At 44.8% G+C, this 26,891-nt stretch overlaps 1 protein-coding gene across 1 annotated transcript in view; it reads right to left on the reverse strand.

Annotated features, from left to right (window-relative positions):
• The window catches only part of LOC137384869 (dynein axonemal heavy chain 3-like), a 613,990-nt gene that overhangs the window by 416,036 nt on the left and 171,063 nt on the right, over window positions 1-26,891 (reverse strand). Inside the window, exon 10 of the mRNA XM_068059481.1 lies at window positions 19,166-19,307. Within this exon, the coding sequence (XP_067915582.1) occupies window positions 19,166-19,307 (142 nt within the window). The remainder of the gene's footprint in view (window positions 1-19,165; window positions 19,308-26,891) is intronic.

The following is a 26,891-nucleotide window of genomic DNA, read 5'->3' on the forward strand; positions in this document are numbered from 1 at the left end:
ATTGCTAACACCTCCTCCTTGTGAATCTCAATCCCATCTAGCCTAGTAGGCTGTATCTCAGTAATCCCCTCGGCAACATTTTCTTTTTCTACTGTAAATACTGACGAAAAATATTCATTTAACGCTTCCCCTATCTCCTCTGATTCCGCACACAACTTCCCACTACTATCCTTGATTGGCCCTGTTCTAACTCTTATCATTCGTTTATTCCTGATATACCTATAGAAAGCCTTAGGGTTTTCTTTGATCCTATCCGCCAATGACTTCTCGTGTCCTCTCCTTGCTCTTCTTAGCCCTCCCTTTAGATCCTTCCTGGCTAGCTTGTAACTCTCAAGCGCCCTAACTGAGCCTTCACGTCTCATCCTAACATAAGCCGCCCTCTTCCTCTTGACAAGCGCTTCAACTTCTTGAGTAAACCACGGCTCCCTCGCTCGACAACTTCCTCCCTGCCTGACAGGTACATACTTATCAAGGACACGCATTAGCTGCTCCTTGAATAAGCTCCACATTTCGTTTGTGCCCATCCCCTGCAGTTTCCTTCCCCATCCTACACATCCTAAATCTTGCCTAATCGCGTCATAATTTCCTTTCCCCCAGCTATAATTCTTGCCCTGCGGTATATACCTGTCCCTGCCCATCGCTAAGGTAAACCTAACCGAATTGTGATCACTATCGCCAAAGTGCTCACCTACATCTAAATCGAACACCTGGCCGGGTTCATTACCCAGTACCAAATCCAATGTGGCATCGCCCCTGGTTGGCCTGTCCACATACTGTGTCAGAAAACCCTCCTGCACACACTGGACAAAAACAGACCCATCTAAAGTACTCGAACTATAGTATTTCCAGTCAATATTTGGAAAGTTAAAGTCCCCCATAACCATTACCCTGTTACTCTCGCTCCTGTCGAGAATCATCTTCGCTATCCTTTCCTCTACATCTCTGGAACTATTCGGAGGTCTATAGAAAACTCCCAACAGGGTGACCTCTCCTCTCCTGTTTCTAACCTCGGCCCATACTACCTCAGTAGACGAGTCCTCAAACGTCCTTTCTGCCGCTGTAATACTTTCCTTGATTAACAATGCCACACCCCCCCCTCTTTTACCCTCTTCTCTGTTCTTACTGAAACATCTAAATCCCGGAACCTGCAACATCCATTCCTGCCCCTGCTCTACCCATGTCTCTGAAATGGCCACAACATCAGGATCCCAGGTACCAACCCATGCTGCAAGCTCACCCACCTTATTCCGGATGCTCCTGGCGTTGAAGTAGACACACTTTAAACCAAGTTCTTGCTTGCCAGTGCCCTCTTGCGTCCCTGTAACCTTATCCCCTACCTCACTACTCTCAACAGCCTGTACACTGGAACTACAATTTAGGTTCCCATTCCCCTGCTGATTTAGTTTAAACCCCCCCGAAGAGCACTAACAAATCTCCCCCCCAGGATATTGGTACCCCTCTGGTTCAGGTGAAGACCATCCTGTTTGTAGAGGTCCCACCTACCCCAGAAAGAGCTCCAATTATCCAGGAAACCAAAACCCTCCCTCCTACACCATCCCTGCAGCCACGTGTTCAACTCCTCTCTCTCCCTATTCCTCTCTTCGCTAGCACGTGGCACAGGCAACAACCCAGAGATAACAACTCTGGTTGTTCTCGCTCTAAGCTTCCACCCTAGCTCCCTGAATTTCTGCCTTAAATCCCCATCTCTCTTCCTACCTATGTCGTTGGTGCCTATGTGGACCACGACTTGGGGGTGCTCCCCCTCCCCCTTAAGGATCCCAAAAACACGATCAGAGACATCACGTACCCTGGCACCTGGGAGGCAACACACCAACCGTGAGTCTCTCTCGTTCCCACAGAACCTCCTATCTGTTCCCCTAACTATGGAGTCCCCAATGACTAATGACTTTCACACTAAAACTATCCCAGTTAATACTGGGATAATTAAAATCTCCTACTATTACTGCCCTATTGTTCTTGCACTTCTCAGAGATTTGCCTACATATCTGCTCTTCTACCTCCCTCTGACTGTTTGGGGGTCTATAGTACACTCCCAGCAGTGTGATCGCCCCTTTTATGTTCCTTAGCTCAATCCATATGGCCTCATTTGATGAACCTTCCAACATATCATTCCTCCTCACACTGTAATAGTTTCCTTGACCAAAATTGCCACTCCCCCTCCTTTCTTATCCCACTCACTATCGCGTCTGAAAACCATGTAACCAGGAATGTTGAGCTGCCATTCCTGTCCCTGCTTAAGCCATGTTTCTGTAATAGCTATGATATCATACTGCCACGTGTCTATCTGTGCCCTCAGCTCATCTGCTTTATTTTCTATACTCCTTGCATTGAAATAGATACCCTTGAGCACTGCCAAATGCTTTTTCTTTTCTAACCCTCGTTTCCTCTGTCTTCCAGACTCATCCATTAATTTATTCTCTGTGACCTTGTCCTATCAACACCTTCTCTGTTGCTATCTCTTGCCCCACCCCCACTTTATTTCCTTAAAACCTTTTACATTTCTAGCCTCTGCCAGTTCTGATGAAGGGTCACTGACCTGAAACGTTAACTCTGCTTCTCTCTCTGCAGATGCTGCCAGATCTGCAAAGTATTTCCAGCATTTCTTGTTTTTATTTCAGATTTCCAGCATCTGCAGTATTTTGCTTTTAATGTCCATTAATTTTCCGTCTTCCATTTTAGTTTCTGATTTTGCCCCAACTGAGTCTACCCTCAGCTCCCCATCCCCCTGCTAAACTAGGTTAAACCCTCCCCAACAGCAGTGGCAAAACATCCCGCAAGGAACTCAGGCCTGGCTCTGTCAGGTGCAACCCGTCTGGCCTGTGCAGGTCCCATCTCTCCCAGAGCCAATCCCAACATCTATCAATGTGAATTTTACATCCCGTGACCACCCAATCCTTCTGGGATTGCTGACTTGGAATGCCAGCTCACTTGTAATGTGTTCTATGTTTTGTAATCCCACTGACAGGGAAATGGACGAAGAGCAATCCTAAATGTTTGGGATTCTCAAACAGCCGAAAGAAACAACAGTTTTCACCAATTGCCGAGGCTGGTTCCAGAGCAGGAGGGACAGGACTCTCACCCACAGCACCACTTCGTCCCCTCAGGATATCTGAGGATCAAAGACCTTCGACCCCTTCCATAGCCATGCACCCGATGGATTGGGAATCTGACTCGACTGTTTACCTCTGCGACCAGCTCAAAGTATTTAAAAATCTTGGCAGCCAGCTACTTAGTATGAGGGCTGATTTACCTGATGTTGCCAGCAGACTCCTCGGAAAGTTGAAGTCAACACTCAGACCCAGACCCTCGGTGGGCCTCATTCCCTCCCCTCCCTATCAACCAGCCATCCAGATTGAGCGGTGTTCAGGAGAAGGTGTAAGTCATGGGAATTCAGGATGGAGAATGGAGAGGAGGGGGGTGGAGGGTCTTTCCAGTAGCCTAAACTCCTTCTAAAGTGATGGGGCTTCCATAGTGAGGTCAGATCTACATCCTGCCCTAGGCTGGAGTGGGAATTCCCCTCAGGGGATCGGGGGATTGACAGGCCCTGCCTGATGATGCACTCCCAACAGACTCCTTCCACCCCTTTTACCCCCATGTTGCACTCCAGGGAAATTTAGGGTCATGCTTGGTATATCTCATCAAACTGGAATCATTTTCTCTCACATTACATAGACATAGCTGAAAAATCCTGACTCAGCGAATGCCCATTTACTGAGGGGCTTTCATAAACTGTTGCAACCAAAACAAATGTACACGGGACCCCTTTAATCAGCAATGGGTAAACCTACAACTCTTCCAAGGCCCTGAATTTCTGGAGTCAAGAATATTTCACAATTTGCTATTTTGTGGCATAATTTTCAGATAATTCAAACATATAGAGCATTAAACATATCTACAACCTACTGAAAAAGATCAGCAACAAACAGTAAATTACACGACAATGAATCATTCTCCATTGTACAAAGCCAATGCACCTGAACTAGAGTCATAGAATCATTAGGACACAGAAGGAGGCCGTTCAGCCCATTAAGTCCATACCAGCTCTCTGTAGAGCAATCCTGTCAGTCCCATTCCCCTGCTCTATCCCCGCAGCCCTGCAAGTTTATTTTCCTCAAGTGCCCATCTCATTTCCTTTTGAAATCATTAATCATTTCTGCTTCCACCACTCTGGTTAGTTAACAGACCCATTCAGTATACATGTAATTGTAATATAGTTGGTCATGCAGCTGTTGCTCGGACTCATGGAGGAGATGGTCCGGATACATATAAACATACGAATTAGGAGCAGAAGTAGGCCATTCGGCCCCTCTAGCCTGCTCCGTCATTCAATAAGATCATGGCTGATCTGTTTGTGTTTCGAATTCCGCACTCGCATCTACCCCGATAACCTTTGATTCCCTTGCCGAGCAAGAATCTATCTACCCCCACCTTAAAAATATTCAATGACCCCGCCTCCACCACCTTCTGAGGCAGAGAGTTCCAAAGTCTCACAACCCTCAGAGAAAAGATTTCTCCTTGTCTCTGTCCTAGAAGGGCGATCCATAATTTTAAAACAGTGCCCCCTAGTTCTGGACTCCCCCACAAGAGGAAACATCCTTTTCACATCCACCTTGTCAAGACCGTTCAGGATCTTATACATTTCAATCAAGTCTCCCCTCACTCTTCTAAACTCCAGTGAAAACAAACCCAGTCTGTCCAACCATTCCTCATAAGACAACCTATTCATTCCATGTATCAATCTAGTAAACCTCCTCTGAACCGCCTCCAATGCATTTCCATCCTTCCTTAAATAAGAAGACCAAAACTGCACACAGTATTCGAGATGTGGTCTCAATATATAACTGAAGCATAACATCCTTACTTTTATTTTCAATTCCTCTTGTAATAAAGGACAGTATTCCATTAGGCTTCTAAGAAAGTCTACTTAGAAAGTACAGAGGAGATCTCAAAAAGAGAATAAGAGGGGCATAGAGAGAGTATGAGAATAGATTGTCAGTAAGATGAAAGGAATCCCAAACTCTTTTATAAATATTTACATAGTAAAAGGATATTCAAAGGAAGGGTGGAACTGATTAGGGACCAAAAAGGAGATCTTCTAGTGGAGGTGGGGGATACGACTGAGGTACTAAATCAACACTTTGCATCTGTCTTCACTAAACATGAGGATGCTGCTACAGTAGCAGTAAAGGAGGAAGCGGTAGTGATATTGGATTGGATAGGAATACATAAAGGATATACACTTAAAATGTGGCAGTGCTCAAAGTTGAAAAATCACCCAGGTTGGAAACGTCAAAGAGTTTCGAAGCCAAGCCAATGTAACAGCTGCCTCTTTAGATGACTGCATCAGAATGACACAGAATGGTGTGGGGGTGCAATGCAGCAAATAGACAATTCAATTGTTTTTCCCAGCACACCTACCCTCCCTAGTCCAGGCTGTCACACACAGCTTGTTAGAATCTATACAGAGGCAGACAGTGAAGATGCTTCACATCAATATTGGCTCATTCAATCAGTAATAACCTCAAGTAGATATTTGATTAGAAATCAGTCACAGGTCAGTAAATACAAATGAGACCCTACACACAAGAATCATTTTGACTCATTTTATTTTCAGTGCAGGCAGTGTCTATAATTTGCGTTTATATTCATCAATCTATATTGACATTCACAGCTTCTTAAATAGAATTAAGCATTGATTTTAAATATATAATGACTCATCAGCCTGCTCTCTGTTCCAAACACCTTCATTATATGCTCTTGATTAATGAGCTATTTCACTGACTAAACAATTGTGAAGGTGAGATTCGAATGGCTTCTCGATGGCCTGATTCACATTGTGTCAATGTGCTCTGAAATCTACTCTCCGATGATTTACTTTTCGTTCTTGGCATGCGAGCATCGCTGGAAATGCCAACATTTATTGCCCTTGAGAAAGTGGTGGTGAGCCACCTTCTTGAACCATTGTAGTCCTTGAGTGCAGGTACATCAACAAAAAGGGAATTCTGGGATTTTGACCCAGCGACATTGAAGGAACAGTGATATAATTCCAAGTCAGGACGGTGTGTGGCTTGGAGGGAAACCTGCAGGTGGTGGTGTTCCCATGCGTCTGCTGCCCTTGTCCCTCCAGGCGGAAGAGGTCGTAGGTTTAGAAGGTGTTGTTGCAGGAGCCTTGGTGAGTTGCTGCTGTGCATCTTGTAGATGGTATATACTGCTGCCACTGTGCATCGATGGTGCAGGGAGTGAATGTTTAAGGTGGTGGATGGGGGACCAATAAAGCGGGCTGCTTTGTCCTGGATGGTGCTGAGTTTCTTGAGTGTTGTTGGAGCTGCACCCATCCAGGTAAGTGGACAGTATTCCATCACACTCCTCACTTGTGCCTTGTAGATGGTGGACAGGCTTTGTGGAGTCTGGAGGTGAGGTGAGTCTCTGACCTGCTCTTGCAGCCACAGTATTTATATGGCTGGTCAAGTTTAAGTTTCTGGTCAATGGAAACCACTGGGATGTTGATAGTGGAAGATACAGCGATGCTAATGCGTTGAATGTCAAGGTGAGATGGTTAGAGTTGCTTTTGTTAGAGATGGTCATTGCCTGGCCCTTGTGTGGTGTGAATGTATTTGCCACTTATCAGCCCAAGCCTGATATTGTCCAGGTCTTGTTGCATCTGGGCACGGACTGCTTTGGTATCTGAGGAATTGTGAATGTTACTGAACACTACAATCATCAGCGAACATTCCCATTTCTGACCTTATGATGGAGGATAGGCCATTGATGAAGTAGCTGAAAATGGTTGGGCCTAAAACTCTACCCTGAGGAATGCCTGCAGCAATCCCTGGGACTGGCACCTCCAACAATCACAACCATCTTCCCTTGCACTAGGTATGACTCCAACCAGCAGAGAGTTTACCCCCTTATTCCCATTGACCTCAGTTTTGCTAGGGCTCCTTGATGCCATACTCAGTCAAATGCTGCCTTGATGTCAAGGGCATTCACTCTCACCTCACCTCTGGAGCTCAGCTCTTTTGTCCATGTTTGGACCAAGATTGTGATGAGGTCTGGAGCTGATGGCCCTGGCAGAGCTCAAACTGAGTGTCACTGAGCAGGTTATTGCTGAGTCAGTACCACTTGACAGCACTGTCGATGCCACTTTCCATCACTTTACTGATGATTGAGAGTAGACTGATGGGACAGTCATTGGCCAGATTGGATTTGTCCAGGACATACCTGGGCAATTTTCCACATTGCAGGGTAGATGCTAGTGTTGTAGCTGTACTGGAACAGCTTGGCTAGGGGCGCAGCTAGTTCAGGAGCACAAGTCTTCAGTACTACTGCTAGCACGTTGTCAGAGCCCATAGCCTTTGCTGTATTCTGTGCCTTCAGCCGTTTCTTGATATCACATAGAGTGAATTGAATTGTCTGAAGCCTGGAATTTGTGATGGTGGGGACCTCAGTAGGAGGCTGAGATGGATCATTCATTCAGCACTTCTAGCTGAAGATGAATCATGGAATTATAGAAATTTACAACACAGAAGCAGGCCTTTCAGCCCATTCTGTCCACGCCAGCCGACAAGCAGTCATCCAGCCGAATCCTACTTTCCAGCTCTTGGTCTGTATCCTAGTACATTACGGCACTTCAGGTGCATATCCAAGTACTTGTTAAATGTTGTGAGGGTTTCTGCCTCTACCACCCTTTCAGATAGAGAGTTCCAGATCCCATCAGCCTCTTGTGAAAAATATCCCCTTGAATCCCCTCTAAACCTACCTTCTACCATAAATCTATGCCCCCTGTGTATGGACCCTTCTAGAATCATAGAATAATAGAAAGTTTAAGACATAGAAAGAGGCCACTTGTCCCATCGTGTCTGTGCTGGCTGGAAAACAATCTACCTATTCTAATCCCACCTTCCAGCATTTGGTCTGTAGCCCTGCAGATTACAGCACTTGAGGTGCATATCCAGACTCCTTTTGAATGAGTTGAGGGTACATTTCAATCAGATCTCCCCTCAGCCTTCTCTGTTCCAAGGAGAACAACCCCAGCCTATCCAATCTTTCCTCACAGCTGCATTTTTCCAGTCCTGGCAACATCCTCGTAAATCTCCTCTGTACCCTCTCTGAATAGTGCCTTCCTGTCCACTCTAATCTAGAACTATCATAATTTTATACACTTCAATTCGGTCTCCCCTCAGCCTCTTCTGTTCCAAAGAAAACAACCCGAGTCTATCCAATCTTTCCTCATAACTAAAATTCTCCAGTTCAGGCAACATCCTCATAAATCTCCTCTGTACCCTCTCTAGTGCAATCACATCTTTCTTATAGAGTAGTGACCAGAACTGCGTAGAAACACAGAAAACATAGAAACATAGAAAACAGGAGCAGGAGTAGGCCATTCGGCCCTTCAAGCCTGCTTTGCCATTCATTATGATCATGGCTGATCATCCAACTCAGTAACCTGTTCCCGCTTTCTCCCCATGTCCTTTGATCCCTTTTGCCCCAAGAGCGATATCTAACTCCTTCTTGAAAAAATACAATGTTTTGGCCTCAACTGCTTTCTGTGGTAGCGTATTCCACAGGTTCACCACTCTCTGTGTGAAGTAATTTCTCCTCATCTCATTCCTGAAAGGTTTACCCCATAAGCTTAGACTATGACCACTGGTTCTGGACTCCCCCACCATCGGGAACATCCTTCCTGCATCTACCCTGTCAAGTCCTGTTAGAATTTTATAGGTTTCTATGAGATCCCCCCTCACTCTTCTGAACTCCAGTGAATATAATCCTAACCGACTCAAATTTTTGTACCATCTGCAAACTTCTTAATCATACCCCCTATCTTGAAGTCCAAATCATTGACATATACCACAAAAAGCAAGAGACTTAGTACTGAGCCCTGTGGAACCCCACTGGAAACAGCTAGTCACAAAAACACCCATCGACCAGTTCCCTTTGCTTCCTGCCTCTGAGCCAATTTTGGATCCAACTTGTCCCTTTGCTTTGGACCCTGTGGGCTTTTACTTTCGTGACCAGTCTGGAATGTGGGACCTTATCAAAAGCCTTGTTAAAGTCCAAAATCCATATAGACTACATCAAACGTGCTACCCTCATCGACCCTCATTGTTATCTCCTCAAAAAATTAAATTATGTAAGTTAGACATAACCTCCCCTTAACAATTCCATGCTGACTGTCTTTGATTAAGCTGTGTCTTTCTAAATGAACATTTATCCAGCCAGTCAGAATTTTTTCCAACAATTTTCCCACTATTGAGGTTAGGCTGACTGTCTTGTAATTACTCAGTCTATCCCATTCTCCCTTTTTAAATAAAAACAAGAAATGCTGGAACCACTCAGCAGGTCTGGCAGCATCTGTGAAAAGAGAAGCAGAGTTAACGTTTCGGGTCAGTGACCCTTCTTCCGAACTGACAAATATTAGAAAAGTCACAGGTTATAAGCAAGTGAGGTGGGGGTGGGACAAGAGATAACAAAGGAGGTCTAGATTGGACCAGGCCACATAGCTGACCAAAAGGTCATGGAGCAAAGGCAAACAATATGTTAATGGTGTGTTGAAAGAGAAAGCATTAGTACAGATTAGCTGTTAATACACTGAATATTGAACAGCAGCAAGTGCAAACCTGAAAAAAAACAGTGGGTAAGCAAACTGAACAAACTAAGATGAAATGAAATAAATGCAAAAAAAAATTGTAAAAAATGTAAAAAAGAATGTAAAAAAAAAGGAAGAAAAAAAATAACTAAAAATGAAAGTAAAATGGGGGGCTGTCATGCTCTGAAATTATTGAACTCAATGTTCAGTCCGGCAGGCTGTAGTGTGCCTAATCAGTAGATGAGATGCTGTTCCTCGAGCTTGCGTTGATGTTCACTGGAACACTGCAGCAATCCCAGGACAGAGATGTGAGCATGAGAGCAGGGGGGAGTGTTGAAATAGCAAGCAACCGGAAGCTCAGGGTCCTGCTTGCGGACTGAGTGGAGATGTTCCGCAAAGCGGTCACCCAGTCTGCGCTTGGTCTCCCCAATGTAGAGGAGACCACTCCCTTTTTAAATAATGGTCCTCCAGTCCTCTGGCAACACACCTGTAGCCAAAGAGGATTAGAAAATGATGGTCAGAGCCTCCGTTATTTCTTCCCTTGCTTTCCTTAACAGCCTAGGATACATTTCATCCAGGTCTGGGGCTTTATTCACTTTCAGAGATGTTAAACCCCTTAATACTTCCTCTCTCACTATGTTAATTTCACCTGATATTTCACACTCCTCCTCCCTGACTGCAATGCCTGTATTGTCCCTTTCTTTTGTGAAAACAGATGCAAAGTATTCATTAAGAACCATACCAATGTCCTCTGCCTCCACACACAGGTTACCCTTATAGTCCCTAATAGGCTCTACTCTTCTGCTGCAAATACTTCAGGCTTGTCTTTTATACTGACGTGCTGAACTTCCCTACATTGAGGATGGGGATGTTTGTGGAGCCTCTTCCTCCAGTTAGTTGTTTACTTGTCCACCACCATTCATGACTGGATGTGGTAGGGCTGCAGAGCTTTGATCTGATCCACTGGTTGTGGGATTCCTTAGCTCTGTCTATCTCATTCTGCTTCCGGTTTCCGCTGTTTATCATGTATGTAGTTCTCTGTTACAGAAGTACAGAAAGTCCTCATCAGGGAACTCCTCTTTGCTGACAATGCTGCATTAACGTCTCACACTGAAGAGTGTCTGCAGAGACTCAGCGATAGGTTTGCGGCTGCCTACAATGAATTTGGCCTAACCATCAGCCTAAAGAAAACGAACATCATGGGACAGGACATCAGAAATGCCCCATCTATCAATATCGGCGACCACACTCTGTAAGTGGTTCAAGAGTTCACCTACCTAGGCTCAACTATCACCAGTAACCTGTCTCTCGAGGCAGAACTAAACAAGCGCATGGGAAAGGCTTCCACTGCTATGTCCAGACTGGCCAAGAGAGTGTGGGAAAATAGCGCACTGACACAGAACACAAAAGTCCAAGTGTATCAAGCCTGTGTCCTCAGTACCTTGCTCTACGGCAGCGAGGCCTGGACAACGTACGTCAGCCAGGAGCGACGTCTCAATTCATTCCATCTTCGCTGCCTCCGGAGAATCCTTGGCATCAGGTGGCAGGACCGTATCTCCAACACAGAAGTCCTCGAGGCGGCCAACATCCCCAGCATAGACACCCTACTAAGCCAGCAGCGCCTGAGATGACTTGGCCATGTGAGCCGCATGGAAGATGGCAGGATCCCCAAGGACACATTGTACAGCGAGCTCGCCACTGGTATCAGACCCACCAGCCGTCCATGGCTCCGCTTTAAAGACGTCTGCAAACACGACATGAAGTCCTGTGACATTGATCACAAGTCGTGGGAGTCAGTTGCCAGCGATTGCCAGAGCTGGCGGGCAACCATAAAGGCGGGGCTAAAGCGTGGCGAGTTGAAGAGACTTAGCAGTTGGCAGGAAAAAAGACAGAGGCGTAAGGGGAGAGCCAACTGTGTAAAAGCCCCGACAACCAATTTTATCTGCAGCACCTGTGTAAGAGCCTGTCACTCTAGAATTGGCCTTTATAGCCACTCCAGGCGCTGCTTCAAAACCACTGATCACCTCCAGGTGCTTACCCATTGTCTCTCGAGATAAGGAGGCCAAAGAGAGAAGAGTTCTCTGTTGTAGCTTCGCCAGGTTGGCACCTTATTTTTTAGGTATTTTACATTTTGAGGTGCTGCTCCTGGCATGTCCTCCTGCACTTTTCATTGAACCAGGGTTGGTCACCTGATTTGATGGTAATGGTAGAGTGAGGGATATGCTGGGTCATGAGGTTACAGATTGTGGTTGAATATAATTCTGCTGCTGATGGCCCACAGCGCTTCATAGGTGCCCAGTTTTGAGCCACTCGATTTTTAGTTTAGTTTAGTTTAGAGATACAGCAGTGAAACAGGCCCTTCGGCCCACCGAGTCTGTGCCGACCATCAACCACCCATATATACTAATCCTACACTAATCCCATATTCCTACCACATCCCCACCTGTCCCTATATTTCCCTACCACCTACCTATACTAGTGACAATTTATAATGGCCAATTTACCTACCAACCTGCAAGTCTTTTGGCTTGTGGGAGGAAACCGGAGCACCCGGAGAAAACCCACGCAGACACAGGGAGAACTTGCAAACTCCAGACAGGCAGTACCCAGAATTGAACCCGGGTCGCTGGAGCTGTGAGGCTGCGGTGCTAACCACTGCGCCACTGTGCCGCCCCATAGATAGATTGTATCTATCCCATTTAGCACGATGGCGGGTATCCTCAGTGTGAAGACAAGACTTGTCTCCACAAGGATTGTGCAGTGGTCACTCCTACCAATAATATCATGGACAGATGCATTTGCAACAGGTAGATTGGTGAGGACAAGGTCAAGTATGTTTTTCCCTCGTGTTGGTTCCCTCACCTCATTACAACCTTGGTCCAAACATGGACAAAAGAGCTGAATTCTAGAGGTGAGGTGTGAGTGACTGCCCTTGACATCAAGGCAGCATTTGGCTGAGTTTGACATCAAGGAGCCCTAGCAAAATTGAAGTCGGTGGGAATCAGGGAGAAAACTCCCCACTGGTTGCAGTCATATGCAGCATAAAAGAAGATGGTTGTGGTTGTTGGAGGTCAATTATCTCAGCCCCAGGACATTGCCACAGGAGTTCCTAGGGTAATGGCAGGCAGTGACCATCTTCAACAAGAGAGATCTAGCCATCTCCCTTGACATTCAAAGCATTACTATTGCTGAATCCACCACTATCAATATCCTGGGGATTACCATTGACCAGAAACTTAACTAGACCTGCCATATAAATACTGTGGCTACAAGAACAGGTCACTATTTTAAACGTGAGTCCTCATAAAATATTTTAAAAATGGAGGCATTTTCATAACACTACGCCCTTATATTCTAGTCCTCTTGATATGGAGGCCAGCATTCCATTAGCTTTTTTGATTATTTTCTGTAAATGTTCATGACATTTTAATGATCTAGGTACCTGGACCCCCAAGTCTCTTTGGACCCCCACTGTTTCTAGCTTTTCCCCATTTACGAAGTACCCTGTACTATCCAACGTGGATGACCTCACATTTTCACTGTACAGCAGACATCTCAAGGCTCTGGAGAGATATCACCAGTGGTGCCTCTGCAAGATCCTGCAAATTCAGTGGCAGGACAGACACTCCAATATCAGTGTCCTCTCTCAGGCCAACATCCCCAGTATTGAGACACTCAATATGTAGATAGGCCGACTAGAGGGGAGACTATGTTGGACTTGGTGCTTGGCAACGAACCAGGCCAGGTGGCAGATCTCTCGGTGGGAAAGCATTTCGGTGATAGTGATCACAACTCCCTGACCTTTACTATAGTCATGGAGAGGGACAGGAGCAGACGGGATGGGAAAATATTTAATTGGGGGAGGGGGAATTACAATGCTATTAGGCAGGAACTGGGGAGCATAAATTGGGAACAGATGTTCTCAGGGAAATGCACGACAGAAATGTGGAGGTTGTTTAGGGAGCACTTTCTGCGACTGCTGGATAGATTTGTCCCGATGAGGCAAGGAAGGGATGGTAGGGTGAAGGAACCTTGGATGACAAGAGATGTGGAACAGCTAGTCAAGAGGAAGAAGGAAGCTTACTTAAGGTTGAGGAAGCAAGGATCAGACAGTGCTCTGGAGGGTTACAAGGTAGCCAGGAAGGAACTGAAGAATGGACTTAGGAGAGCTAGAAGGGGACATGAAAAAGTCTTGGCGGGTAGGATTAAGGAAAATCCCAAGGCGTTCTACACTTATGTGAGGAACAAGAGGATGGCCAGAGTGAGGGTAGGGCCGATCAGAGATAGTGGAGGGAACTTGTGCCTGGAGTCGGAGGAGGTAGGGGAGGTCCTAAATGAATACTTTGCTTCAGTATTCACTAGTGAGAGGGACCTGGTCGTTTGTGAGGACAGCGTGGAACAGGCTGATATGCTCGAACAGGTTGAGGTTAAGAGGGAGGATGTGCTGGAAATTTTGAATGATATGAGGACAGATAAATCCCCGGGGCCAGACGGGATATACTCAAGGATATTTCCTGAAGCGAGGGAAGAGATTGCTGCGCCTTTGGCGATGATCTTTGCGTCTTCACTGTCCACTGGAGTAGTACCAGATGATTGGAGGGTGGCAAATGTTATTCCCTTGTTCAAGAAAGGGAATAGGGATAACCCTGGGAATTATAGACCAGTCAGTCTTACATCGGTAGTGGGCAAATTATTGGAGAGGATTCTGAGAGACAGGATTTATGATTATTTGGAAAAGCATGGTTTGATTAGAGACAGTCAGCATGGCTTTGTGAGGGGCAGGTCATGCCTCACAAGCCTGATTGAATTCTTTGAAGATGTGACAAAACACATTGATGAAGGAAGAGCAGTGGATGTGGTGTATATGGATTTTAGCAAGGCGTTTGATAAGGTTCCCCATGGTAGGCTCATTCAGAAAGTAAGGAGGCATGGGATACAGGGAAAGTTGGCTGTCTGGATACAGAATTGGCTGGCCCATAGAAGTCAGAGGGAGGTAGTAGATGGAAAGTATTCAGCATGGAGCTCGGTGACCAGTGGTGTTCCGCAGGGATCTGTTCTGGGACCTCTGCTCTTTGTGATTTTTATAACTGACTTGGATGAGGAAGTGGAAGGCTGGGTTAGCAAGTTTGCTGATGACACGAAGGTTGCTGGAGTTGTGGATAGTGTGGAAGGCTGTTGTAGGTTGCAACGGGACATTGACAGGATGCAGAGCTGGGCTGAGAAGTGGCAGATGGAGTTCAACCTGGAAAAGTGTGAAGTGATTCATTTTGGAAAGTCGAATTTGAATGCGGAATACAGGCTTAAAGACAGGATTCTTGGTAGTGTGGAGGAACAGAGGGATCTTGGGGTCCATGTCCATAGATCGCTCAAAGTTGCCACCCAAGTTGATAGGGTTGTTAAGAAGGCGTATGGTGTGTTGGCTTTCATTAACAGGGGGATTGAGTTTAAGAGCTGCGAGGTTATGCTGCAGCTCTATAAGGCCCTGGTTCGACCACACTTGGAATATTGTGTTCAGTTCTGGTCGCCTCATTATAGGAAGGATGTGGAAGCTTTAGAGAGGGTGCAGAAGAGATTTACCAGGATGCTGCCTGGACTGGAGGGCATGTCCTACGAAGAAAGATTGAGGGAGCTAGGGCTTTTCTCATTGGAGCGAAGAAGGATGAGGGGTGACTTGATAGAAGGGTACAAGATGATGAGAGGCATAGATAGAGTGGATAGTCAGAGACTTTTTCCCAGGGTGGAAAGGGCTATCACCAGGGGGCATAATTTTAAGGTGATTGGAGGAAGGTTTCGGGGAGATGTCAGAGGAAGGTTCTTTACACAGAGAGTGGTGGGTGCGTGGAATGCACTGCCAGCGGTGGTAGTAGAAGCAGATACATTAGGGACATTAAAGCGACTCTTGGATAGGTGCATGGATGATAGCAGAATGAAGGGTAGGTAGTTAGTTTGATCTTAGAGTAGGTTAAAGGTTCGGCACAACATCGTGGGCCGAAGGGCCTGTACTGTGCTGTACTGTTCTATGTTCTATAGGTCAGAGGCTTGGAATTCTGCACTGAGTAACTCATCTTCTGACTTCCCAAGTCCTGTCCAGTATCTACAGGGTACAAGTCAGGAGTGTGATGGAATAGTGTCCACTTGCCTGGATGGGTAGGGCTCTAACAACAACAACTATCCAGAGCAAAACAGCCCGCTTGATTGGCACCCCACTCAACCTTAAACATTCACTCCCTCCACCACCGACGCACAGTGGCAGCAGTGTGTACCATCTACAAGATGCACTGCAGCAACTCACCAAGGCTTCTTTGACAGCACCTTCCAAACCCACAACCTCTACCACCTAGAAGGACAAGGGTAGCAGACACATGGGAATGTCACTCCCTTCAAGTTCCCCTCCAAGCCACACACCATCATGACTTGGAACATTATCGCCATTCCTTCACTGTAGCTGGGTCAAAATCCTGGAACTCCCTTCCTAACAGCACTGTGGGTATACCTACCCCACATGGACTGCAGCGGTTCAATAAGGCAGCTCACCACCACCTCCTCAAGGGCAACTAGGAATGGGCAATAAATGCTGGCCTAGCCAGCGACACTCACATCCCATGAAGGAATAAAAAAAGAGCATTAGGCCAGATCTCAGGATGATGAGTCCAGTCACATTACCATTAGGCTAACGTCCCCTTGTATGATTGATCGATGTATGATTTCAACAGCTGATTATGATTGTCAATGAGAATGAAATGCCAGCCACATATCTCCTTGGTTTTGTGGTCATTCCATGAAGGGATGGTGCTCTCAGTTTCCTGCTACAGAGGGAGATTCTCACCTCGATATTTATGATGAGGCAGGGAGGATACGGGGCAGGCCAAAAGTAGCTGAAGAAGCTGGCAAGGCCAGGAACACAGAGGTCCTGTCAAACATAATGGCAGTGTCTCGTTACATTTTGTAGTTTTGTTTCCTGCCCAGAGGGAGGCTGTTGGGACAGTACGCCAGCAGGCCACAGCCAGGCATCCTAGTGATCAGGAGAGGGGGCGTTTGGAGAGAGGGAGGTCGTTATTAGGAGGGGGACAGAGGTCGAGGATTGGGAGGGCTGGGATGTGGGTATGGGAGGCTGGCGATTGGGACTGGGGGAGGCCGAAGGCTTCCGCAAGGGGCCTGGCAGGACCCAATGGAATGGGCATCTGTGGTTGCCAGTTTTATACCTTGTGGTGATAGTTAAAATATACCCTAGGGATCTATTATTGCTAACCATTTTCCTGTCATAGTACGATTGATATAAACCCTAGATAACTGTATGCAGTGTTTTGTATAATTATTACTTGAAGTAAGCACCAGATCGCTTAACTTGTTCACTCAGTAAATCTTTCAACAACTCAACTAACAAGTCAAAAACTACAAAGAAATATTGGTGCTTATTTCAATTCATTAAATAATACCTGAAAGTTTCTCCCGAATATGTGGAGTATTAATCAATCGCTATTTCATTACATTTTTAATCGATGCTAATTGATTAATTGGTGTCAGTCCAGTTGCAAAATAGAGCCCAGCTTTTATTTTGAACACTGACTGTGCTTGGGTACCTGTCAATAGTACTTCTGGCTCAGCACTGTTACCATGGCTACCTGTTTTCCACCAGAATTAAGTTGGTGAATTGATTTTGTGCGCAATCTATTGTTCCCGATTAGATGTGTCTGTTGCAATCACGGCTAAATCTGGATTGAAAGCTGTGTTACCATTATAAAGGAAGCAGTTTAAATATTGAGCTGATTCTAACTGATGCCAATAATGTGACTGTCTTTTAAAGAAATAAGGATTATAGTCTGGTTCAACCTTCTTTTGTCACCTGCCCCTTTCAGTGTTTTGACATCTGCAATAGTCAGAGAGCATAAATCAAACAGAACAGGCTGGATTTTCCACTTAGGATGTGATCGGTGATTCGGAGTCAAATTGTGTTGAAAATTGCATTTGTTTTGAGAAATATTTTTTTTGCTCATGTTTCCATTCAAACTCATTTGCATATCGCCAAACTAAAATCTTCGATGAACCAGCACAATCAGAAAGTGTTTTAGAGTGCAATTTGAAAACAAGATTTGCATTAAAAATATTGCGTGATATCCTTAAGAGTGGTAACCTGGTGCAGTTTTATTAATGCAACTGAAAATGGGGTTATCACAAAAAATAAGCATTTTTAATCAGAGTCCACCATCCATGTGTAACCTGATTTGAAATTAGCATGAATGACTAGATTGAGCTATTTACTGGTTTCTGGTGAAGTTTATTTTAATGTACAGACAGGCAGAAACAAAATAGAGAAATATAAAAAATCAAAAAAAAGAGAAGGGAAAGAAAGAGTGAAAGAGTATGGCAAATTAAAAGGAAACAAAGGGAAATGAACTGAAAGAAGAGAGTAGTGATGAGAAATAAAGTAGAGAAAGAATAAATCAAAGATTGTGAGAGAAAGAATAAAACAAATAGAAAATATATTTATTTTCACAACAAAAATAACATCTGCCATTTATACAAAGCCACTAATGTGGAATAGCATCCTGGGGAACTTTATAGAAATGGAATCAATATTATATATATATTGATGAGCGACCAAAGGAGGCGAGCTTTAAGGAGGATGTTAAAGGAGGATTGAGAGATAGCAGGATTGTTGGGGAGGGGGGCAATTCCAGAATTTAAGGGCCCAGATTGTTGTAGGTAGAGCTGCCAATGTTGGGCTGAAGGGAGGAGAATGCACATGAGGTCACAGTTGGAGGAACACAGAATTTTTGACGAAGTGGGTTGTATGGCTGGAGCAAGTTACTGAGATAGCAGAACTGGCAGCCGATATAGGTCAGCGAGCACAAAATGATGATTAACAGGATTCGGTGCGAGATAGGATACGGGCAACAGAGCTCTTGTTTATGAAGGATAAAGGATAGGAGGCTGGCCAAGAGAATATTCGAATAGTTGAGTTCAGAGGTAACAACAGGATGAAGGTTTCAGCATCCGACGTTACAGAGGTAGAAACAGGCGCTCTGAGGGATGAAGAGAATATGTGGTCAGAAGGTCAGCCCTTGGTCGAATAGGACACAAACAGACTGGTTCAACCTGATACAGTGTCCAGGGAGGGGCATGGAATCGATGGCAAGGGTACCAAGTTTGTGATGGGGACTGAATACAATGGTTTTGTTTTTTTCAACATTTAACAGCAATTGGAATGGACTGGAGTCAGTGGAGGTAATGTGAGTAGTGAGTAGTTCTAAGCGTGAGACAACAACTGATTGGAGTTCAGCTGAGCTCCTCTTCCATTTAACATGGGCTAGGGATAGGGAGAGAGAGGAAACTGAGAGAAATCATTTACCAAAAGAGGAGATGACAGCAATCAATATTCTAAAAGACATCCATGTTCAATCAGATTCTAAGAGATTCCATGGTTCTGGAAGATTCTCGTTTGCTTTCAGCAGTAGAATGATACTGCCACAAATGGTAGATGTTTCAGTTTCCTCTGGTCTAAGTGCTTTGGATATAATGGTGGAAGAAATGAGTAAGGAAAGTGAAATTACTCACCATGAACATCGATAGTGATGAGTGCGGCTAGAGTTATTCTCGCCATTTTGGTCAGTTTACCCCGTACCAGGGTGACAATATCTTCAATCTGTTTATTGCTTTTGTTCAGGAAGTCTTGCAGTCCATCCTTCTGAGTGATGGCCTGCAAGGAAAACAAGGCTAAAGGATGTTGCAAATAGCTCACTTATTTGTGTCAAGCTGGAGAGATTGACTCTGCTCATTTGTCCGTTTCGATTTGTTTTATAGTAATTGATGTTATTGGTTCCAAACTAAAAACTCATTAAACAAACAGTGCAAACAGTCATCTTCAATGTGAGTTCTGGTAATTTACCAAGGACCTCCACTACATCCTTTCACGGATGATTAGGAAGCTTCTCCTTCAATTGTAGATGATTCGAATACATTTCTGGCTTCTGCTAATAAAACAGCAGGAACAGAGTGAATGATATCAAGTGTAAAGGATCACAAACACACAGCCTCATCCATCACCATTGAGTTTCATTAAGTTAGACATTTCTTTATGGAGAAAACTCAATTTTATTGCATTCTTCTTAATGTGGAACTTTAAATTAAGAATAATTGCAAGGCGTAAAGTAATTTAATTAGGAAATAATAATTTTCTAACTTTTTGTCCTAATTTTGTGTAGCACTGGAACTAATCTAAACTAAAAGCTGTACATAAAATAGCATTGTTGTGTAACTCTCAATATGTGCAGATTTAGCAACTACACCAATTCTCTAGTGACGCAAGGGGTAATGGATAAAAATGTATTTTTAAATTGTTTTTGGGAGGTGGGGATCACTGGCAAGGCTGACATTTATTGGCAATTCCTAGTTGGCCTGGAAAGGTGTAGTCCGTGTGGTGAAGCTGCTCCCATCTTGGTGTTAGGTGGCGAATTCTACAGGGATGTTAACCCAGTAACAGTGGGGATCAGTGATATTGATCCAGTGACGGTGGCGGATCAGTGATATTGATCCAGTGACGGTGGGGGATCAGTGATATTGATCCAGTGATAGTGAGGATCGGTGATATTGATCCAGTGACGGTGGGGGATCAGTGATATTGATCCAGTGACAGTGAGGGGTCAGTGATATAGATCCAGTGACGGTGAGGGATCAGTGATATTGATCCAGTGATAGTGAGGATCGGTGATATTGATCCAGTGACGGTGGGGGATCAGTGATATTGATCCAGTGATAGTGAGGATCAGTGATATTGATCCAGTGACGGTGGGGGATCAGTGATATTGATCCAGTGATAGTGAGGATCGGTGATATTGATCCAGTGACGGTGGGGGATCAGTGATATTGATCCAGTGATAGTGAGGATCGGTGATATTGATCCAGTGACAGTAAGGGATCAGTGATATTGGTCCAGTGACAGTAAGGGATCAGTGATATTGATCCAGTGACGGTGAGGGATCAGTGATATTGATCCAGTGACGGTGGGGGATCAGTGATATCGATTCAGTGACAGTGAGGATCGGTGATATTGATCCAGTGATGGTGGGGATAAGTGATAGTGATCCAGTGACAGTGAGGGATCAGTGATATTGATCCAGTGACGGTGAGGGATCAGTGATATTGATCCAGTGACAGTGAAGGGTCAGTGATATTGATCCAGTGACAGTAAGGGATCAGTGATATTGATTCAGTGACAGTGAGGGATCAATAATACTGATTCAGTGACAGTGAGGGATCAGTGATATCGATTCAGTGACAGTGCGGATCGGTGATATTGATCCAGTGACAGTGGGGATTTGTGATATCGATCCAGGGACAGTGAGGATTCAGTGATATTGATTCAGTGACAATGAGGGAACAGTGTTATTGATCCAGTGACAGTGAGGGATCAGTGGCATTGAACCAGTGACAGTGAGGGATCAGTGAATTTGATCCAGTGATGGTGGGGATCAGTGATATTGATCCAGTGACAGTGAGGGATCAATGATATTGATTCATTGATGATGGGGGATCAGTGATATTGATCCAGTGATGGTGAGGGATCAGTGATATTGATCCAGTGACAGTGAGGGATCAATGATATTGATTCAGTGATGGTGGGGATCAGTGATATTGATCCAGTGATGGTGGGCATCAGTGATATTGATCCAGAGATGGCGAGGGATCAGTGATATTGATTCAGTGATGGTGAGGGATCAGTGAATTTGATTCAGGGATGGTGGGGATCAGTGATATTGATCCAGTGACAGTGAGGGATCAATGATATTGATTCATTGATGATGGGGGATCAGTGATATTGATCCAGTGATGGTGAGGGATCAGTGATATTGATCCAGTGACAGTGAGGGATCAATGATATTGATTCAGTGATGGTGGGGATCAGTGATATTGATCCAGTGATGGTGGGCATCAGTGATATTGATCCAGAGATGGCGAGGGATCAGTGATATTGATTCAGTGATGGTGAGGGATCAGTGAATTTGATCCAGTGATGGTGGGGATCAGTGATATTGATCCAGTGACAGTGAGGGATCAATGATATTGATTCATTGATGATGGGGGATCAGTGATATTGATCCAGTGATGGTGAGGGATCAGTGATATTGATCCAGTGACAGTGAGGGATCAATGATATTGATTCAGTGATGGTGGGGATCAGTGATATTGATCCAGTGATGGTGGGCATCAGTGATATTGATCCAGAGATGGCGAGGGATCAGTGATATTGATTCAGTGATGGTGAGGGATCAGTGAATTTGATTCAGGGATGGTGAGGGATCAGTGATATTGATTCAGTGATGGTGGGGATCAGTGATATTGATACAGTGATGGTGAGGGATCAGTGATATTGATCCAGTGATGGTGAGGGATCAGTGATATTGATTCAGTGATGGTGGGGATCAGTGATATTGATACAGTGATGGTGAGGAATCAGTGATATTGATTCAGTGATGGTGAGGGATCAGTGAATTTGACTCATTGATGGGGGGATCAGTGATATTGATCCAGTGATAGTGAGGATCGGTGATATTGATCCAGTGACAGTAAGGGATCAGTGATATTGATCCAGTGACAGTGGGGGATCAGTGATATTGATCCAGTGACGGTGAGGGATCAGTGATATTGATCCAGTGACGGTGGGGGATCAGTGATATCGATTCAGTGACAGTGAGGATCGGTGATATTGTTCCAATGATGGTGGGGATAAGTGATATTGATCCAGTGACAGTGAGGGATCAATAATACTGATCCAGTGACGGTGTGGGATCAGTGATATTGATCCAGTGACAGTGAGGGGTCAGTGATATTGATTCAGTGACAGTGAGGGATCAATAATACTGATTCAGTGACAGTGAGGGATCAGTGATATCGATTCAGTGACAGTGCGGATCGGTGATATTGATCCAGTGATGGTGGGGATAAGTGATATTGATCCAGTGACAGTGAGGGATCAGTGATATGATTCAGTGACAGTGGGGATTTGTGATATCGATCCAGGGACAGTGTGGATTCAGTGATATTGCTTCAGTGACAATGAGGGAACAGAGTTATTGATCCAGTGACAGTGAGGGATCAGTGGCATTGAACCAGTGACAGTGAGGGATCAGTGAATTTGATCCAGTGATGGTGAGGGATCAGTGAATTTGATCCAGTGATGGTGGGGATCAGTGATATTGATCCAGTGACAGTGAGGGATCAATGATATTGATTCATTGATGATGGGGGATCAGTGATATTGATCCAGTGATGGTGAGGGATCAGTGATATTGATCCAGTGACAGTGAGGGATCAATGATATTGATTCAGTGATGGTGGGGATCAGTGATATTGATCCAGTGATGGTGGGCATCAGTGATATTGATCCAGAGATGGCGAGGGATCAGTGATATTGATTCAGTGATGGTGAGGGTTCAGTGAATTTGATTCAGGGATGGTGAGGGATCAGTGATATTGATTCAGTGATGGTGGGGATCAGTGATATTGATACAGTGATGGTGAGGGATCAGTGATATTGATCCAGTGATGGTGAGGGATCAGTGATATTGATTCAGTGATGGTGGGGATCAGTGATATTGATACAGTGATGGTGAGGAATCAGTGATATTGATTCAGTGATGGTGAGGGATCAGTAAATTTGACTCATTGATGGGGGGATCAGTGATATTGATCCAGTGATGGTGGGGATCAGTGATATTGATCCAGTGACAGTGAGGGATCAATGATATTGATTCAGTGATGGTGGGGATCAGTGATATTGATCCAGTGATGGTGGGCATCAGTGATATTGATCCAGAGATGGCGAGGGATCAGTGATATTGATTCAGTGATGGTGAGGGATCAGTGAATTTGATTCAGGGATGGTGGGGATCAGTGATATTGATCCAGTGACAGTGAGGGATCAATGATATTGATTCATTGATGATGGGGGATCAGTGATATTGATCCAGTGATGGTGAGGGATCAGTGATATTGATCCAGTGACAGTGAGGGATCAATGATATTGATTCAGTGATGGTGGGGATCAGTGATATTGATCCAGTGATGGTGGGCATCAGTGATATTGATCCAGAGATGGCGAGGGATCAGTGATATTGATTCAGTGATGGTGAGGGATCAGTGAATTTGATCCAGTGATGGTGGGGATCAGTGATATTGATCCAGTGACAGTGAGGGATCAATGATATTGATTCATTGATGATGGGGGATCAGTGATATTGATCCAGTGATGGTGAGGGATCAGTGATATTGATCCAGTGACAGTGAGGGATCAATGATATTGATTCAGTGATGGTGGGGATCAGTGATATTGATCCAGTGATGGTGGGCATCAGTGATATTGATCCAGAGATGGCGAGGGATCAGTGATATTGATTCAGTGATGGTGAGGGATCAGTGAATTTGATTCAGGGATGGTGAGGGATCAGTGATATTGATTCAGTGATGGTGGGGATCAGTGATATTGATACAGTGATGGTGAGGGATCAGTGATATTGATCCAGTGATGGTGAGGGATCAGTGATATTGATTCAGTGATGGTGGGGATCAGTGATATTGATACAGTGATGGTGAGGAATCAGTGATATTGATTCAGTGATGGTGAGGGATCAGTGAATTTGACTCATTGATGGGGGGATCAGTGATATTGATCCAGTGATAGTGAGGATCGGTGATATTGATCCAGTGACAGTAAGGGATCAGTGATATTGATCCAGTGACAGTGGGGGATCAGTGATATTGATCCAGTGACGGTGAGGGATCAGTGATATTGATCCAGTGACGGTGGGGGATCAGTGATATCGATTCAGTGACAGTGAGGATCGGTGATATTGTTCCAATGATGGTGGGGATAAGTGATATTGATCCAGTGACAGTGAGGGATCAATAATACTGATCCAGTGACGGTGTGGGATCAGTGATATTGATCCAGTGACAGTGAGGGGTCAGTGATATTGATTCAGTGACAGTGAGGGATCAATAATACTGATTCAGTGACAGTGAGGGATCAGTGATATCGATTCAGTGACAGTGCGGATCGGTGATATTGATCCAGTGATGGTGGGGATAAGTGATATTGATCCAGTGACAGTGAGGGATCAGTGATATTGATCCAGTGATAGTGAGGATCGGTGATATTGATCCAGTGACGGTGGGGGATCAGTGATATTGATCCAGTGATAGTGAGGATCAGTGATATTGATCCAGTGACGGTGGGGGATCAGTGATATTGATCCAGTGATAGTGAGGATCGGTGATATTGATCCAGTGACGGTGGGGGATCAGTGATATTGATCCAGTGATAGTGAGGATCGGTGATATTGATCCAGTGACAGTAAGGGATCAGTGATATTGGTCCAGTGACAGTAAGGGATCAGTGATATTGATCCAGTGACGGTGAGGGATCAGTGATATTGATCCAGTGACGGTGGGGGATCAGTGATATCGATTCAGTGACAGTGAGGATCGGTGATATTGATCCAGTGATGGTGGGGATAAGTGATAGTGATCCAGTGACAGTGAGGGATCAGTGATATTGATCCAGTGACGGTGAGGGATCAGTGATATTGATCCAGTGACAGTGAAGGGTCAGTGATATTGATCCAGTGACAGTAAGGGATCAGTGATATTGATTCAGTGACAGTGAGGGATCAATAATACTGATTCAGTGACAGTGAGGGATCAGTGATATCGATTCAGTGACAGTGCGGATCGGTGATATTGATCCAGTGACAGTGGGGATTTGTGATATCGATCCAGGGACAGTGAGGATTCAGTGATATTGATTCAGTGACAATGAGGGAACAGTGTTATTGATCCAGTGACAGTGAGGGATCAGTGGCATTGAACCAGTGACAGTGAGGGATCAGTGAATTTGATCCAGTGATGGTGGGGATCAGTGATATTGATCCAGTGACAGTGAGGGATCAATGATATTGATTCATTGATGATGGGGGATCAGTGATATTGATCCAGTGATGGTGAGGGATCAGTGATATTGATCCAGTGACAGTGAGGGATCAATGATATTGATTCAGTGATGGTGGGGATCAGTGATATTGATCCAGTGATGGTGGGCATCAGTGATATTGATCCAGAGATGGCGAGGGATCAGTGATATTGATTCAGTGATGGTGAGGGATCAGTGAATTTGATTCAGGGATGGTGGGGATCAGTGATATTGATCCAGTGACAGTGAGGGATCAATGATATTGATTCATTGATGATGGGGGATCAGTGATATTGATCCAGTGATGGTGAGGGATCAGTGATATTGATCCAGTGACAGTGAGGGATCAATGATATTGATTCAGTGATGGTGGGGATCAGTGATATTGATCCAGTGATGGTGGGCATCAGTGATATTGATCCAGAGATGGCGAGGGATCAGTGATATTGATTCAGTGATGGTGAGGGATCAGTGAATTTGATCCAGTGATGGTGGGGATCAGTGATATTGATCCAGTGACAGTGAGGGATCAATGATATTGATTCATTGATGATGGGGGATCAGTGATATTGATCCAGTGATGGTGAGGGATCAGTGATATTGATCCAGTGACAGTGAGGGATCAATGATATTGATTCAGTGATGGTGGGGATCAGTGATATTGATCCAGTGATGGTGGGCATCAGTGATATTGATCCAGAGATGGCGAGGGATCAGTGATATTGATTCAGTGATGGTGAGGGATCAGTGAATTTGATTCAGGGATGGTGAGGGATCAGTGATATTGATTCAGTGATGGTGGGGATCAGTGATATTGATACAGTGATGGTGAGGGATCAGTGATATTGATCCAGTGATGGTGAGGGATCAGTGATATTGATTCAGTGATGGTGGGGATCAGTGATATTGATACAGTGATGGTGAGGAATCAGTGATATTGATTCAGTGATGGTGAGGGATCAGTGAATTTGACTCATTGATGGGGGGATCAGTGATATTGATCCAGTGATAGTGAGGATCGGTGATATTGATCCAGTGACAGTAAGGGATCAGTGATATTGATCCAGTGACAGTGGGGGATCAGTGATATTGATCCAGTGACGGTGAGGGATCAGTGATATTGATCCAGTGACGGTGGGGGATCAGTGATATCGATTCAGTGACAGTGAGGATCGGTGATATTGTTCCAATGATGGTGGGGATAAGTGATATTGATCCAGTGACAGTGAGGGATCAATAATACTGATCCAGTGACGGTGTGGGATCAGTGATATTGATCCAGTGACAGTGAGGGGTCAGTGATATTGATTCAGTGAC

This window comes from Heterodontus francisci, chromosome 27 (assembly GCF_036365525.1).
Source record: "Heterodontus francisci isolate sHetFra1 chromosome 27, sHetFra1.hap1, whole genome shotgun sequence".
Taxonomy (NCBI): Eukaryota; Metazoa; Chordata; class Chondrichthyes; order Heterodontiformes; family Heterodontidae; genus Heterodontus; species Heterodontus francisci.